The sequence below is a fragment of the Podarcis erhardii genome (genome assembly GCF_964252035.2).
Source record: "Podarcis erhardii genome assembly, chromosome: 9".
NCBI lineage: Eukaryota > Metazoa > Chordata > Lepidosauria > Squamata > Lacertidae > Podarcis > Podarcis erhardii.
Genome location: NC_138512.1, coordinates 33,698,299 through 33,715,916, shown reverse-complemented (window position 1 = coordinate 33,715,916; position 17,618 = coordinate 33,698,299). Strand labels below are relative to the sequence as shown.

Genomic DNA, 17,618 nt, shown 5'->3' with positions numbered 1-17,618 from the left:
GGAATAGAATTCTGAGATATGTATGCAAATCTCCAACCTGTCCGCCATGGCCTAACCTTGGGCTAGTCACAATCCCTCCAAATAACCTACAGGCAGCAAATATTTTGCACGGGAGTTCCGTTCCTGACCCCTGTACATGGTGGCAGAGCACACATAAGTCCGTTCCGCCTGCTCCATGTTTGGGCCACTTCTGGGTCAGCAGCGATGGGTATGTGCATAGTTGCACATCAATTGGACATGTGTAAAATGGTTGCTGCCTGTATTTTACATGTTGTTGTGATAATAACTTCAGGGGAATAAGGAAATCTAGTATCCAGTTTCCAAAAGTTCCATGGAGGGATACAAATTGGCTTTTGATATTTTAGGAGCACCTGCATATGACCTAATTACATTAGATCAGGGGTGTCACACTCAAATTCATCGGGGGCCGCATCAGCAGTTTGGTTACCCTCAAAGGGCCGGTTGTATTGGCCTAAAATATTGGAGCAGGCTGAGACCCCCAAAGTTGATGGGCTTTGAAATTTAAATGGGGTGTGTGTGGCATGTGATAAATTATGTGAGGTTCGAGCTGGTCTTTGACCAGTAATAAATTATGATGATGATGATGATGGTGATGATGATGATGGTGATGTGAGGTGGGGCCTACCTGCCCCCCCCCTCAATATTTTATTCAGGCTGACACCCCTGTTATGGAAGATTACTAAAGTCTGCCCCTGTGGTGATGTATCATAACATTGTGCAGGCCCAGTCTGAGGGCACCTTTACCGGACTGCGTTTTGTGGCTGGGGCTTGTCTGCGCCTTCTCTTCCTTCTCCGCCTGTTGCTGCCTCCTCCCTGTGCCAGGCGCTGGTGGGGGGGGGAGATGTGCCAGTTGCACCCCAGTTTCTGATGGGGGCCAATGCTGCTTGCTCCTCCCTCTGCTTTTCAGCACTGCAATATATCGCTACCGTATCACAACATCAATATCACAATGTTGAAAAGTTGGTATCGTCTGCTTTTAGGGGCTGAGGGGCTTACTCAGTAGGGACAGGGGCACTCCTAGGAATTTATTGGATTTCAAATCCCTGGATTTCAAATCCCATTGAGGGGGGGCAGGGGCGGACTTTGGTAATATGGCACCCACCCTGAGTGAGGACAAAATTTGGTGCCCCCCCCAATAGAATAAATAGGCATCGTTATCATTATTTTGTGCTCCCTTGGCTCGGGGCGGGTGAGGCGCCCGCACGGCCCCAAATCTGGCGCTGGTGGAGGAAGCACATTTCCACGACGGGCCGAGCTGCCCCTGAGGATCCTGCTGCCTGAGGCAGCCACCTCCCCTTGCCCTCCGTGGCAAGCCGAGGCTGAGGGGGACGTTCGCTTGCCCAGGCGCTGGGCTCCTGTCCACTTGCTCCGGCGCGCCCGCTGCAGCCTTGCTGCCAGCAGCCGTCGGGGAAGGCGGCCGGCCGGGCTCCGGGGCTCGGTGGGGCCCACCGGCAGAGGGCAGCGCTGCTTCTCGCCTGGGCGTGGAAGCCCTGCTGGCACGTTGTTTCCCATGCCGCGCGTCCACGCCGCGCTCCTGCCTCCATCTCGGCTCGCTGCCTCTGCGCCTCACCTGCCAGACTTGCATCCCTGCCCGGCAGCGCAGCGGAGGCCGAGCATGGCGCCAGCAGCGGCTGCCGGGGCGCGCAGAGGAGTGTCCGGCCGGGCAGCTCCGTTCCGCTTGCTGCTGCTGCTTGCGCTGGGCGCCTCCTGCGCGGCGCGGCTGCCAGAGACGCGGCAGCCCGCGGGACGAGGCGGGCGGCCTGCGGGGTCGTGCCGGCGGGGGACCTCCGGAGGCGGCCTCTCTGCTCACCACCTCCTTCGTGCTGAAAGGCAACACGGTGCACAACCAGGCGATAGTGCACTGGATGGGCGAGAACAGCAGCGAGAACGGCGGCTACACGGGCCACATGACGAGGTCTGGCGGGCCGGATTCGGCCCGCGGGCCTTGTGTTTGACACCCGTGCATTAGATGTTGCTCAAGAAGCCTTGTACATGAGAATACTGAAGTTTCTTAATTTTACAAATAATCCAGAAAAATACCTTTGAGGTATTTGAATAGTAAGTCCAATTCTAACTGCTTTTGTTTATTTTGGACTATATAGCAAAACATCATTTGTGATCTTTACAAAATCAGTAAAAGTGAATCTTCATTGTGTCAGATATCACTTGGACTATTGGAAGAAATGTCTGATACTCCTGGAACTGCATGCATGCCATTTCCATCACATATCATAATACATTGGAACATACTAATTAAATATGTTCCCAATATATTTGTTATGTAAAGAAAACGGTTTGCTGTTCCAGAGCTACATTGTTTATGTAGGTTATCACTCCATCTAAAAGTGAATTCAAGAGGCGTGCACTTACAGAATTGTAGCAGACAAGAAACAAAAGCACATTCAAGAAGACTCCAAAGTTTGCAAAAATACAAATAAAACTTTTAAATAAGCCCCCATAAGAAGGAACACACCCACCAAAAGCCTAATGTGTCAGTGCTGGAGCTCCAGAAGCTGTGAACTGTTGCATGTCAGATTGAAAAGTAAAACCAAGGTTGGGGGAGTTGGCTTGCTAGAGTATCTAGTAGCTTATAGGGTTCCAGAGGATGGCATGACTGTCTGGCTTGAACCTTGAACAGGTGCAGGCGTGGTTGTGAGTAAAGGATATACTGCATTACAGGCAGCGACCATTTTAGGCACATCCAGTTCGCACATGATTGCCAACATGCATGTCCTTTTGGACCCGGAAGAAGGCAGAATGGTGCAGGGCACACATAGACGCACTCTACTGATGTGCACAGCGGCTAGGAATAGAAACCCTGAATGAGATGGTAGCCATCTGTATTTTCTTGCAGGTCCCAATTTTTTTTGCTTGGACTGCACAATAATTTGGATGCCCCAAACAAGCAGTCAAATACGCTGAAGTGTATCTGGCTGTTGATTTATTTTTTTAAAAGTAAGAACTTGGAATAGTAGATGTGGCTCTTGTTGCAATAGATTTCATATGCAAAGATGAAGCCTGACCAAGAGGAATGGTGGAACAAAGACAAAATGCATTGTGCTTCTTCTGAAGTAGGTAACAAAATGAGGAAAGTAAAAGTAATTATTTAATAATATTACTTAGTATTGATCTATCACTTCCCCTAAAATCCTGCAGTATTTCATGTTCTCCAATTAATCCTTGCAACAAGCCGTCATTACTGCCACCATATTAATGCTGGTCTTCTGAAGCAGAGAGATAGTGGCTTGCCTAAGGCCATCCAGCGAGTTCATGGCTGAGGTCAGATTTGAACTAGGTCAGACTTAAATACATTGGTAAAATGATGGGCCACAGCTCATTTCCAGAAGCTTTCCTTTAGAGTAGGCACTCAGTTATTTTATTAAAGTTACTATTTACATTCTATAAACCCGTCCCTATTATCATAGCAAGCAGGCTAAACTCATTCTAATTTTACAGGCTCATCTTAAAGCTTATTTAAAATTTGGTAAAAGAGGACACAGATCCTGTTTCGCGTTAAGAAGCTCTAGCTCAGTTCAGTAAACTTGTGACTTGCAAATGGGCAGCAAAAGTTATTTAATGTATTATCCTTCCACTACTGTACTATGATGCTAGACTATTATGCAAGGCATTGGTTTCATGCAACATCCCTCTCTCTGACAGTAGCAGTCCCTATAGATCAAACTACTGTATTGACATTATAAAGTTTGTTAGACACACAAAATGTGAATTATATTAAGTTTCACGACATTATAAATAAGTTAAAGGTAATATTTTCAAAGGACATTGAGAGCATTTGGAAGAAACAGCAACCTTCTTTTCACTGGATGCTCAGAAAGGTTAAGGAATCCACAGGCACCTTTCTGTTCTTCTGAAGTTGCTGCCAAGTGTCCATTTATAAGCTCTTTAGCACTGTGTTTTAAAATGTCAGAGCAGAGAATGATGAAACTCCCCCTAGAAAGCTTTTCATTTGCTTTTGTGAGATTTGTTTATATGCCCTGTTTCACAATCAGTGAAGAATTCTTATTGAACTTAAAATATTGGTTTGGATATTTTTTTTAAAAAAAACCAAAACATTTTGCCTTTTAGAAACAATTGAATGCTAGATAATGCAGAAAGGTAATTCTTTTTTACAGTGAGATTTGAGTAATGCTATGTGGAACAAAATGTGATTTATTTATTCTGTTGTATTACTAGCTTTTTAACACAGTTTCTGAACAATTCTGCAGCCCCGTCTTTTTATCTGTCTGACTCTGTAGGTATTGCAGTTAGCTGTTGTATATGACCTTGGGCTGTTAATACTGCGTTGTTGGCACCTGTCTGTCTCGAGAGAAAATGGAGTGTGCCTTTGGGGGTGAAGTTAAAACTGCTACCTTAGCAGCACTACGTTAGTGCATGCCTGGGCAGTGTGTATGGAGGTCCTGGGCCGCCCAGACAATACTGACCTCTCGTCCTCATGGATGTGGTCCAAAGGAAAGCAGAGCAATATGTTTGGCACCAGCTTGGCTGCAGGACTTGCCAGAAGTAGGCATACAAGGCACCATCTGACCATCTTAGAGACTCCACTCCCGATTTGTGTAGGGTTTACTTCTTAGGCAAGGCAGCGAGTACAGCTTTTTCCTTGGAGTTTTCTCCCAAAGCCTTTCTCACGGATGAGTATAGCTAGAAGTTAGGACCAGAGTTTTCCTTCTCCTATATGTGCTGTCTTCCCCGGTTGATGAGCCCCATCTGCCCCTCACTTCCCTCTGCAGCATGTGCAGTAACCACCTTCCTGACCGTTGGAGCCACTATTGGTCTCGTTCACTCAGTCCACCAGAGCCTGTCTTTGCATGCAGGGGAAATCCCAAACTCACTGAGGGTTTGAGAACCCTCAGCTGGTTTATCCAGCCAGTCAAAGCTCTTCCTGGGGGGTGGACTCTGTTGCATGCTGGCAGCTTCTAGGAACCATAGGTGAGAGCTGAATGCAGGGTGGGAACCAAAGCTGGACAAACTACCCCAGAAGGAGCACAACATGTCCCCCCACCAGAGGTAATGCCCTCCCCTTTACACCTTAGTATAAGAGAATTCCATTATGTCCTGAAATCCCTGCCTTTGATGTAGAATGATGAGATATGCTTAATATTTTTTATGTGAGGCAAATAAGTGATCGTCAACCTTCTTCAGCCTGATACCTTTCAAATGATTTGGACTGCGGCAGCTTTGCTAGAAGGAGCTGATGGGAGCTAGTCCAAAAAGGTTTGGAGCACATCAGGTTGAGAGTGTTATATGAAAGGGGAAACATTGTGAGGATTTGAGGCTGCAATCCTAAACACAACATTATGTTGCTCTGTGTCTCTCCCCCCCCCCCCCCAGTCCTGTTGTAAGATTCAACCATTTAGTCTGGTCAGGTTTTGTACATGTAATGGGGGAGGTGTCACCATGACTTCCATCTTAGGCAATCGTGTCTTGGGCTGACCCTGGTAGTAATAGTCATTGGTAGATGTGTCCTCTGTAAATGCGAGTGGTTTTCCTCACAACCTTTTTGCAGTGAATTCTGTATATTAAATATGTGCTGTTTGACAGACTGTTTTCTTTTGTCTGTCTTCAGTCTAGTGTTATCTGATATTGGGTGACCTTGAGCTGCTGTATTCTATCCACTTTCTCCACCCTATGCATAACTTTATCTATTTTCACTAATTAGGTCTGCCAGGTCCCCAAGTCTGAGCATCTAAACTTGCACTAAACAAATTACTTGCTGATTATGCATATCATTAATGTGCATTTTATACCAACATATTTTTTTCTTCCCCAATGGAATGATCTTCTTTCCGGGCTATTCAAGCATAGGACCAGGAAACAGTAGAATTTTAATCTCTGCCCTGCCTGCATGTTGCAAGGGGGTGTACCTTCCTTTCCTTGATTCTGCTGCTCCAGTAGCTTGTAAATAGCATTACCTTTTCTCCTCAGTTAATATGGGAAGTTGACATTTCAACTGCTTGTGTTAATCCTGACCCTCCCTTGTAGCTGAGTAAAATCTTAGAGTAAAACTTTGATTTTAGTAGTAGAGTTAGAATGACATGTGCACATAGTTTGCAGAAATGAGTCCTAAAAATAAAAATGCTGCTTGAAAGTAAGTCCTGTTGATTTCAACAAGGTTTTATGAATTTCTGAATATACAAAACTTATGCTAAAGATCAGTAAATGGAAGATAATCCAAAGAATCAAAAGCAGATCTTTCTGAGTCCAGTGCACAGTTCACCTCCAGCCTCATCAACCTCAGCAGTTTTGAGTAAGACTCAGCTTGATACCTGTAAAATGGAAATAATGGATACTGTACAGTTTTGTTATGATGCTGTAATAAATATGGTGGTGAATCCCGGTAAAATGAACAGCTTAGTTTAAAACTGAGCACTACAAATCATAATATGTGTACATATGATTGTACACAAAAGTAGAGGCAGTCATGCAGAGCATTGAAACAAAACAAAAAACTGCACTGGAAAGAACCCAGTTTATTAACATCCAGGAGAATGGGATTTGACTCTATCTGTATACTGCAACAACTGGGAACGTTACCACTTTTGAGATAAATGGGCACTGTAATTTTCAAGCCTGATGTATTTTTAAATAGTTTGAACACTTTGCATTCTCAGGATTGGGAGAAAGAACAGAAATTTCAAAAGCTAGAGCAAAAGGCAAATCTAAAATTCAAATACATGTATAAATAAGAAACCAGAAATGATGCATGCATGCATGCCGCAGAATATGTGTTAGTGGAATCAGTCCTGATTTGCAGTCTGTTGGAAGGGATTACTCAAATTCCAGCTTGCTGGTTCAAATGTCATAGCAAACTGGTTTGACAAACCAGATTTTTTCCCCTATTAAATTGGATGCATGAGAGTGGGCATGTTTTCTGGTTCTACAATACAGACAAGAATGACAGACTTTCAGTCATGTATTTCTCTTAGAAGGGATAAAACTAGGTCAAACTGCATGTGAAGTGTATTAAAGTAGAAATTGATTATTTCTTCTGCAATCCTTGACATGACTGCATGTAGTGTTCTCAGTTGCTTGTTGTCTAGTCTACCATTCTAACTTTTGATGAAGTTACATAAAGTAGGTTGATTGACTGATTTGAAATCTGAATTCTGTTGTGTGGGCTGCCGGGGGGTGGGGGGAGTCCCATTTTTGCCCTTATCAGTATTGCCTTAATTAACTGACTGTTCTCCAGCTCACCGCCTCCAACCCCACTGGTGTAGAGCTATCAAAACATCTTAACACACGTGGAAGATTGTAGAAGGGGTGGTGTATTTTCAGGAGGAGACTGAAACCTCCACAAGTATTTTTCGCACAAATAGATATTTTAAGTTATGTATTTGAAAACAGACAGAAAACACATTACTTAACAATAAATTAATCTCCACTGATGGGAGACTGCCCAAGAATCATATGTAAGCTGCATTGAGTTCTGTAGAAGAAAGGCAAGATATAAAATTACCTACATAATTATGATGCTTCATATATAGTCATTAGTAGTAATCAAAAATATTCATAGAATCATAAGAGTTATGGAGACCCTCCTAGGCCATCTAATTTAACCCTCTGCTGGATGCAAGAAATTAAGAGTTGAGTATACTCAAGAGATGGCTGTGCAGCCGCTGCTTCAAGATCTCCAGTGAAGGAGAGAGAGCCCACCCCCAAGTAATTCAGTCATGAAGACTTCCATGTAGTATGAAATATTTCTGTAAGGGTTGGAGAATTTAATACTTATCCAGAACACCATAAACGTATTTCTGGAAGACGATTTGGGAATTTGATCTGATTCTAATATAGCTGCATTCTATTGTAACCTTATGATTTCACAGACACTTTCTTCTTTCTACTGCCCAATTGCTCTTTCTCTCACCCTTTTCTATTCAAGGTTATCTGTGACCTGTACTGTAAATAATACGCAGGATAAGTAGATCACTTTTGTTACATCATATTTCATATGGGTTGCTATTGCTATCTCAATCTCTTCCTTTATGGTACTAAAGTCTGGGAAGCTACATTAGAGTTGGCAGCTGCCTGTGATGTGCAAAACTAGTGGCTTGCAGTTTTATGTCTAAGGTGTCAGGATTCTACTCTGCTCTAAAATCACATGAATTAATTAGTTGAAGGGTAAGCCTTTTGAGCATGTACAACTTTGAAATCTCGCACAACTTGCTTTAGTCTTCGGATGACAAATGGATTGTTATAGGTCACATTCATTAAATATGTGCTCTATGTTCCCCATAATGTTTTCAATAGTACTGCTGAAAGGAAAGCTTAAGATGCAAATTCTAGCAGCTGCCTTAAGAGAGCGGCTGAAAAATGAGCAAAAATAATGTCAGGGCAGTCTTTTGGAGAGATGAGACACAAAATCATACGCTTTTTTTTTCTTTTTTTGACAGGCAAGTGCTGAAGAGTTGAGTAATAAGCCTCTTCCTTGCAGGCAAATAGATAGTAGCAAGCAATGATATGTTTGACTTATTGGCACCAACCAACTCTCCCAAGGCTAGAATCTACAAAACCTCATGAAGTAAGACAGGAAAAGAACAAAGCTTAAGGCTGTAGTCTTGAATACACTTATAAGGAAGCAAGCACAGAGGAACTTATATTGAGTAAACTGCACTGTTTGAGGGGTTTTTTTTAAAATCTCCTCTACAAATTAATTTGCATGTTCTGTTGGATTACTTGTTAAAGTGTTGTGCAGAGGGTTCCTAGTTTGCTTTCCAGCAAATATGTTTCCCAGGCTTCAGCTTGAAAAAATATGTAGCCTGCAAACAACAGGGAACAGACAAGCCTCAACATTTAAATAAAATATCCGCAAATATATTTCTGAGGCGTATGTAAAAAGGAATGGCAATTTGATTGGGGAGGGAGAGCTTGATGCAAAGGAACGCCAGAATATGAATGAGTGTTTATATTTTGTTAATACTAGTTTTGCCAACTCAGCATGATGAAAGTGGCTTATTTGTGGAAGAACTGGGATTTTCTGATTCCTGCCTTCAGTTCTGCAATAATACAACTAACACAGTAAAGAAGTCTCTTCCCACCATGCAATATAAGCCATTTTGAAGTGGAGAAAGATCTTAAAAACAGCTAAAGCCACGAAATGCACCAAATAGTCAGTTCCAGGTAGTAGTAATAATAATAATAATAATAATAATAATAATAATAATAATATAAATAAATAATACCCCGCCCATCTGGCTGGGTCTCCTCAGCCACGCTGGGTGGCTTCCAACAAAATATTAAATTTCATAAAATTTACACACGACTTGATTATTTAAAAAACCCAAGAAAACCAAGAAAAATCCACAACCATACTATGCAACGTGCAAAAGTTATAACACTAAAACAGATTAAAATTACCTCAACTTTCTAAGCATCTGGGTAGGCCTGTCTAAGCAAGAATGTTTTTAGCACTGAAAAGAGTACAGTGAAGGCGCCTGCTAGATCTCAACAGTCAGGGAGTTCCAAAGTGTAGCCGCTGTTCTTATATGCTGTTATATTCTGACAAGGCCTCACTCCTGTCAGCAGTCGTGCTTCCGAATCAAGCACAGGGGAAGCCCCACATACAGCACATTGCAGCAATCCAGTCTTGAAGTAACCAACACATGAACTACTGTGGCAAGGCTTTCCCGGTTAAAGAATGACTGTATCTGTCCACCAGTTGCAGTTGGTAAAAGGCACTTCTAGCTACTGAGCCTCCAGTGACAACCTCCTTGACTTATGTGAGTGCCCAGTATAACTGGTAATATATCTACACTGGCACAATGATCTTTATACCCATTTAATTGCTGGCAATGCAGATATTACTATCAACTTGGTTAAAATCTGTTTTCCTAATCTCGCACGGTAGTTACTTCTGCCCAGTAAAATAGTTTGCTGGCCACTGCCTCCCATATTCAGAGCCTTTATTTCAGAACGAATGCTTTGATGTGCATGTTTAAAGATGTTTCCTTTACATCTTTACATGTTAGATTATTCAAAATGGCTCTGCGTATTTTAATTACTTGCTGTATGCTCTACCATGTTGCTGTATGTATATCAAACAGCAACAGCTCTTGTGAAGAAACTAATACTCATCCATTAAGATTTATGATGATTCTATTTTTTTCCTGTATTGCTACTTCAGAAGTGTAACAGAGAGGCTTCTGTGAAGCACTTCCCTCAGTCGAGATAAGAATGAAATACATTACATAAAGTGATTTTCTTTTACAAATTTGTAAGAACTCAGTTCTCACTTGGACAGTCTTGGGAATCATCATAAGCCTGGGAATCAAACCATTCATTGTTCTTCCTGATGAGTGTGCTAATGTTAATGTAAAATTATTACAGCCCAAGTTATTAAATACTGTAGCTCAGTATCATATCAAATAAAAGTGAAATTGTACTCTTATAAATTAAAAATCTTAACAAGAACATCAAAGGTATAAAAGCTTTTCCTATGATCACAAGGGAATGTATAGATGGTTTTTGTATTTCTAATTCGTAGGATCCATTCAGCTGTGCCTATGATTTCCACACAAGACTTTACTGGGAGATTTGGCTGGCCTGTGTGGAGGATGGCAAAATATACTGGCTTGTCTACATTGCTGCCTGCCCCAATTTTAATTTTGTCGTTTTGCATTCATATTTTATCCAGGCATTGTCTTTGGGAATGTTTTACCATTCATATTTTAAGTCTGTGATAATTCAGCTTGGCCATTCCTTTATTTAAAAATTTACACCCTACTTTAAAAAAAAAAATAACTCCAAAACAGCTTCAGAAAAAACTGTGAAATGCATAAAATAGCAGGGTGCCCCAAGGAATATGGATTATGCAGAACTCATTCTCCCCAGCAAAGAAGTAAAATGTTGGGGCAGATCAGGGAATGCTTTGGATCTGCTGGATCCTAAGCCCTCCTGTTCTTTTGGCATGCCTCCAGCATTGAAGGATTTTCCTTCTTCCCATTGGAACAGGGGGGAATTATTATTATCATTAATATTTTAAGAAAAGGAAATGCAGTCCCCCTTCCCCCAGATTGACAATTCATCTGAAGTGGCCTCTCCTGACATGATGGATTGCTCTGTACATTAAATGCTATGAAAGTTTTATGCTATAAGTGAAATTCCCACTATTGCAGTTGTGTGTGCTGAGTAGATTTTCTTATATATCTGTTGATTCTGGTCATATTGTTCCGCATTCTTGCCATACCTTGGTTGTCTCTTATTTTTATGTTTTTGATGAGTTGATTGCTATATCATAACCTCTGGAGTTGTCATGAAATTCAGCAGCTAACTATGTAAGGAGCAGTAACATGTTCTTAGCTTTAAGACAACTAGTGAAAATTATTGTTATTGATTGATTGATTGATTGATTGATTAGTTAGTATACTGCAGGCATAGACAAACTCGGCCCTCCAGATGTTTTGGGACTACAACTCCCATCATCCCTGACCACTGGTCCTGTTAGTTAGGGATGATAGGAGTTGTAGTCCCAAAACTTCTGGAGGGCCGAGTTTGCCTATGCCTGGTATACTGGCTTCCATCTGTAGATCTCAGGGCAATTCACAACATAAAAATACAAGATCAAAAAGCACAAAATACACAATAAAAACAAACCAATAACCCCCTCCAAATTCCTTTTGTTGAATAGATAAACATTCCCAGATACAATCTAGATACCTTTGTTTATGTTACCACACTGTTTGTGCTGCTGTTAATGAAATCTGAAAGAACAAACTGGCCCACATAGTATCGGTATCTTTATTATCCATCACTGATTGAAATGCAGATTGTAATATGCTGTGTGAATGAAAAAAAGACAACTGCTATCTTTTCAGTTTGGGGTGGTAAAAAAATCAAGAATGTCCATGGGCCAACATTCTAGTCCTTATTTTACTGTGGCTTGAAAGGTTTGGTTTAGGAAGAAGTAACTTGATCAGTATTCAATTGTATGTTAGCTTGCATAACATAGCATGTTAGAATATGGCATCTTTCTTGCATTTTCATGAATGATAGGCTGCGTTCAGTCTCTTGTATCCAAGGCAATATACCTCTGAACACCAGTTTCTGAGAATCACAAGTAGGGAGAGTGCTATTGCTATCAGGTGTTGCTTGCAGGCTTGTCATAGGCATATATGGTTGACCACAATGAAAACAAGATACTAGATTAGACTGGCCCTTTGTCTGATCTATCAAAGCTTTATTCAGTTCTTTTAATCTAAAGTATCTAACACATTGATCCTCACAATTCCTACCATAGAGGTTGCCCAGCTAAACAAGTGTCAAAGGGCATCAAAAGATTGGATGTGACATTTATTCTGTGATTGAAGGGATATGGCTAAGAACAGCGAGATGGAGGGGAAAGGGAAGGATGGTGGAGTTTTCTGTTAAGTTTTTTTACTGTGTTCTGAACTTTTGAAATAAGTCATTTTTAATTATGAAGGTGCTGGAGCAAACAATAATGACTCTTGGGGACTCACCATTTTGGGGTTTTGGACAGAGTGCGCCATGAATCCTCTCAATATGGCATGCTTTATTTCCTTTATTCAGGAAATAATACTGAGGGCCAGTGTGGTGTAGTGGTTAAGAGCAGTAGACTCGTAATCTGGGGAACCGGGTTCGCGTCTCCGCTCCTCCACATGCAACTGCTGGGTGACCTTGGGCTAGTCACAGTTCTCTGAAGTCTCTCAGCCCCACTCACCTCACAGAGTGTTTGTTGTGGGGGAGGAAGGGAAAGGAGAATGTTAGCAGCTTTGAGACTCCTTCGGGTAGTGATAAAGCATGATATCAAATCCAAACTCTTCTTCTTTATCTAGTACACAATAGCTTCATGTAGGCTGGTCTCTCCGAAGCCACTCAAAGGTGCAGATTCTGTTAATCTTAGTTCTGTTCTTCATGCTCACTTCCATTGTGTTGTGGAAATGTCTCATACTGAGTGAGTTTTAAAATACCTTCCCTCAATGGTTTCAGTGCTTTACCTCAGTCCTCAGACAGTTCTTTTTTAATTAGAGCAACTAAAGCTGCTGTGTCAAATGAAGTTTGTGGCCTCTCTGTTGTTTTTCACTGCATTGAGCCCTGGCAGCCATTTTGGAAATGGCTCTGGCCTGCTTGGGATTCCCTGATGATCTGAGCCAGAAGTGAAAATCAGTCATCCAGAGTGCTGCTTTGTGATTCTCTAATTCTGCAGCTCACAGCCCACTTGGAACTGTTAAAAGTTTGAACAAGACTTCATTTTGGAGCAAGCTTAGCTGTTTTTGATTTGGGGAAGGAAGGAGCAGCAGATGATAACACCATATTGCCTTGGTGATGTCGCCACCCCCTTGACTGTTTGAATTTTAGTTGCAGAGATTGCATTGGCAGTGTAGATCATTTTAATCGGGTCGGTGAGACCCACTTCACCAATTGCAGTTTTCTATTTTCAAGTGACATTGCCGAAATGATTAGTAAACAGTAGCAATATCTTCGTTCTTAGTAATGCCTTAACCCTCCTTGAAAACCAACTGCAGTTTCTCCTTCTCAGCTGTTCATCAGACTCTGCCTTGCGTGTTATTTTTCATTTTCAGTAGTAGTTCTGGCTTGTGAGAAAGTGTGATAATTCAGCATCATGTGTTGCTGCCCCCCAATGTTCAAAATCATTAGCTAGACATTCAAGTTTGAGACACTTTAGTTTTCATAACTTCCAGTTTAAGAATTTTTGTCTTTGATTCAGAACCAAAAATCTTTTTTAAAGGCATCTGCTTATGTATGTATTTTTTTTTCTTTTAAGGAAATAGAGCTTTTCAGGGCTCCAGATCATATTTGACTTCATAAGTCTTAAATTTTCCATCTGCTACTGGTGCTATATGACGTCCTCCTGATGCCTCTCTTGTTCACAGACATGTCGTAAAATTTGTGTGTGTTGATGATGTGTGTGGACTTTGTTTATCACAAAAGTTGCAAATCATAATCTTCAAACAGTTAATTTATGGAATTTGGTGCCCACCTTTTGTAGGGTGCCTTTTTTGATGTGTAATATTTAATTATGTTGTTTTTAATGTATTTTTAGTACAGTGGTTTCATATTTTATAATGGACAAAGGTAGGGTTAGATGGAAGGCCACATGGTGAACAAAGAGTGAGGAGGAGGATCAGTTCCATAAATAAATCAGAAATGCAACCTTTCTATATGTAAGTACTAGCCAGCAAGACTCAAATGTAACAGTATTAGCAGCTGCACAGGTGGGTTTCAAATATTGACATTTGTTTTTAACCTTACATTTACAGATAAATTTATTAAATGTTTCAAGTTGCTTAAAGAATACATTGACTTGAACAAATTCCACAGAGATTAGAGTTACACAATTGTTAGTAAAAGGGGCATAGAAAGCTGAAGTTGGGCGAGCACCTCTTCCAGTTTCTTTGTTTTATAATTTTATCTCTCCCTCTTATGTAGGATAACAAGGAAAACAGCAATCTTTTGCCAAACAATGGAGACCATGGCCTGGTTCCTGGAAATGACAAATTCAAGCCTGTGTTACCCTGGCCTCACGTCGAAGGTGTGGAAGTAGACTTGGAATCAATTCGGCGGAGGAATAAGGCCAAAAATGAAGGGAATCCTCTTGGTGGCAATAATGATCAACAGAACATCATGCAGCGACAGTATCTCACATTTAAGCCACAGACACTGATCTACCGTGATCCCGTATTACGACCTGGAATTCTTGGTAATTTTGAACCCAAAGAACCTGAGCCTCATGGAGTTGTCAGTGGTCCTGGTGAGGAAGCCAAGCCATATGTTTTAGGACCAGAGTATAAAGAATCTGTTCAAAGCAGCATTAAGGAGTTTGGGTTTAACATGGTAGCAAGTGATATGATCTCACTAGATCGAAGCATTAATGACTTGCGTCAAGAAGAGTAAGTACCTGATCTGCCTCTTCTTTCCCCCTCTTTTAATTGTATTTTTGTTATGCGATCTGTACACTGTGACAATCATCTTATATGAATATATATTAGTGATAGTAAAGGAAAACAAATCAGCACTTCTTTTTAAAATGAGCTTTCCTTTTTCTTTTTAGCAGAGATGTAATCATGTGCATAACACTCCTACTGAAATTAGCAGAACTTAAAAAATGTATAACTATAGCTTGGTTAGTTCCCAGAAGTATTCTAGCAGGCATTCAGATAATGAGTAATAAATTACAGTTGCTTAAACCTTGATCACATTTGATAAGAAATCATTTTTCTTTGCATTTACTGTCTGTTACAGAATGTGTAACAGGATTTAGCCTGATATTCAAAAGGCTTATGCAATTTTCCTACCCCCTTTGATCTGCTGGGTCTTTGATATATGACCCTTAACTCTCCAATAAGGCATGATGCCAGGTTCAGATGACCATATTGCCTTCATCTGAACCAATGTGTGTTAGCTGTCAGGGGCGCCGACTTATAAAAAATATTGGGGGGGCGGGGGCCCATACCGACTTATAAAAAATATTGGGGGGGCCCAAGACCTCCAAACCGCTGCTGCTGGGGGAACGAAAGGGGCGAGCCCCGGGCTGCCCCGACCTTAAGTGAACCTGTGAGGGCCCGCCCTTTGCGGCAGCCGATTGGCTGCCGCCGTGGGCGGTGAATATTAATGAGCTAGGGGGAATCCCCGCTTCTCGCGGGGCTGACGCCAGCCCCGCGAGATTGTTGATGGGTCGAGAGCCCGCAACCCCACCCCCTCTCTAGATCGGGAGTGGCTTTGTTTTAACTTATTACTGAATGTATTTTAAAAGGTAACTATCGTCAAACAAGGAAAATAAAAAATACCAACATAATTTTGTGATTTTACAAAGCATAATATAACTAATAATTTTCTTAAATTATTGGGGGGGCAGAGCCCCCCCAAACGAATTTTTGAGGGGGCTCGGGCCCCCTCAGGCCCCATGGAGTTGGTGCCTATGTTAGCTGTTGCAACTGAGCTGTTTGTCTGAGGCAGGCTTTCCACTATGTGATCTGTGAACAGAACTCACCAGCTTGTACTTCTGCTTGTTTTTGTTCTTTGCATTTACTGTCTGTTACAGAATGTGTTCTTTCTGAGTGAATTCAGGGGAGAACAGTACAATGGCTCCTTTTAACAGTTATGAAAAACATTCTTCCCTCCATGTTTCTGTGGTAACTACTAAAATGTAATTGTGTTGTGCAAAGATTTTGTACAGAGTTCTCATTTTGTGTTCTCTGTGTGCGAGTGTTTGATGTAAACCATCAGGTTTCCCCAACTTTCTCTTACCATCAGTAACTTAAGAGCCTTAGAATTGGAGTTCTTTGCTTCTCTACCCTTAAAATGCATAAAACCAAAGAGAGACGGGGTTTGTTGACAAGGGGAGAAAACCCTATCCTCAGAAGATGTGATTTCCATATCATTTTTACTGTGCATAATTGTCTGTGAGAATTCTGTGCCCTCTATATCTTATTTCTGTCATTACTTTAGAACTTTTTGGAAGTAATAAGAAGGATCAGTACATTTTCATGATCAATTTCTTTGACTACATAAAAGGTGCTTATGATGTTGGCATTAATGTGATTTGATTGTGGTATCAATAAGGGTTTTTTTGCTGTAGATAGCATGATCTTGGCTTTACATCTAGATGGGTTGATTAAAGCAACCTTTGTTGCCTCTGCCGAAATATCTTACAATACCTTTGTACTCTATTCTCAGGCAATTTTATTTGCAGGTACAATCCTTTTCAGCAGTGTGTTTTGTATATCTATGAAGCACAGGTGGTAAATATTATTTATTCCATATCAGAACTGTCCCACTGCTTCTAATTCTAACAATGCTGCAGACCCTGAAGCACATTTGATGATTAAATAAGCAAGCAAGACCATGGCAGCTGTTCCTGAAATATTTGGCTGATTTCCCAAGCATATGGGCTTTTCCCCCTTTGAAATAACATGGCAAACATTTTATGGAGCTCAGGTAACATGAGAAACATGGTTTGCTGAGGAAAACAGTCCTTTAATGCTAGAAGAAGTTGAGAACCCTCTCATTTCTTGCAAATTCCATTTTGAGAAACCTGTTAGAAACAGCCGACTTGATCCAGTTAGCCCATGGTTCCAACTAGCCTAGTGTAAAAGGGAAAGGTACCCCTGACCATTAGGTCCAGTCATGGATGACTCTGGGGTTGCAGCGCTCATCTCGCTCTATAGGCCAAGGGAGCCAGCATTTGTCTGCAGATAGCTTCCGGGTCATGTGGCCAGCAGGACTAAGCCACTTCTGGCGAACCAGAGCAGCACACGGAAATGCCGTTTACCTTCCCGCCGGAGCGGTACCTATTTATCTACTTGCACTTGACGTGCTTTCGAACTGCTAGGTGGGCAGGAGCTGGGGCCAAACAATGGGAGCTCACCCCGTTACAGGGATTCGAACCACTGACCTTCTGATCGGCAAGCCCCAGGCTCTGTTTTTTAGACCACAGCGCCACCTGCGTCGCCCTAGCCTAGTGTAGCTTTCTATAATTAGGAGCAGCTCTCAGGTAGAGAGAGACGTATTGTAGCTCTGCTACCTAAGGTACTAATAAACTTGAGATGACGGGATTGAAGCTGGCACCTTATATACACACACTTCATGTGTTCTGACACATAGCA

At 41.7% G+C, this 17,618-nt stretch overlaps 1 protein-coding gene across 4 annotated transcripts in view; it reads left to right on the top strand.

Moving 5' to 3' along the window:
* Positions 1–17,618, top strand: part of GALNT7 (polypeptide N-acetylgalactosaminyltransferase 7) — a 44,693-nt gene that overhangs the window by 7,131 nt on the left and 19,944 nt on the right. For 3 of the 4 annotated variants that reach the window (XM_081875332.1, XM_081875333.1, XM_081875335.1), the window contains exon 2: positions 14,443–14,903. In XM_081875332.1, coding sequence (XP_081731458.1) covers positions 14,443–14,903 — 461 coding nt within the window. Of the gene's footprint in view, positions 1–12,578; positions 12,874–14,442; positions 14,904–17,618 lie in introns of those variants that run through there. The other variant, XM_081875334.1, reaches the window with a different exon arrangement.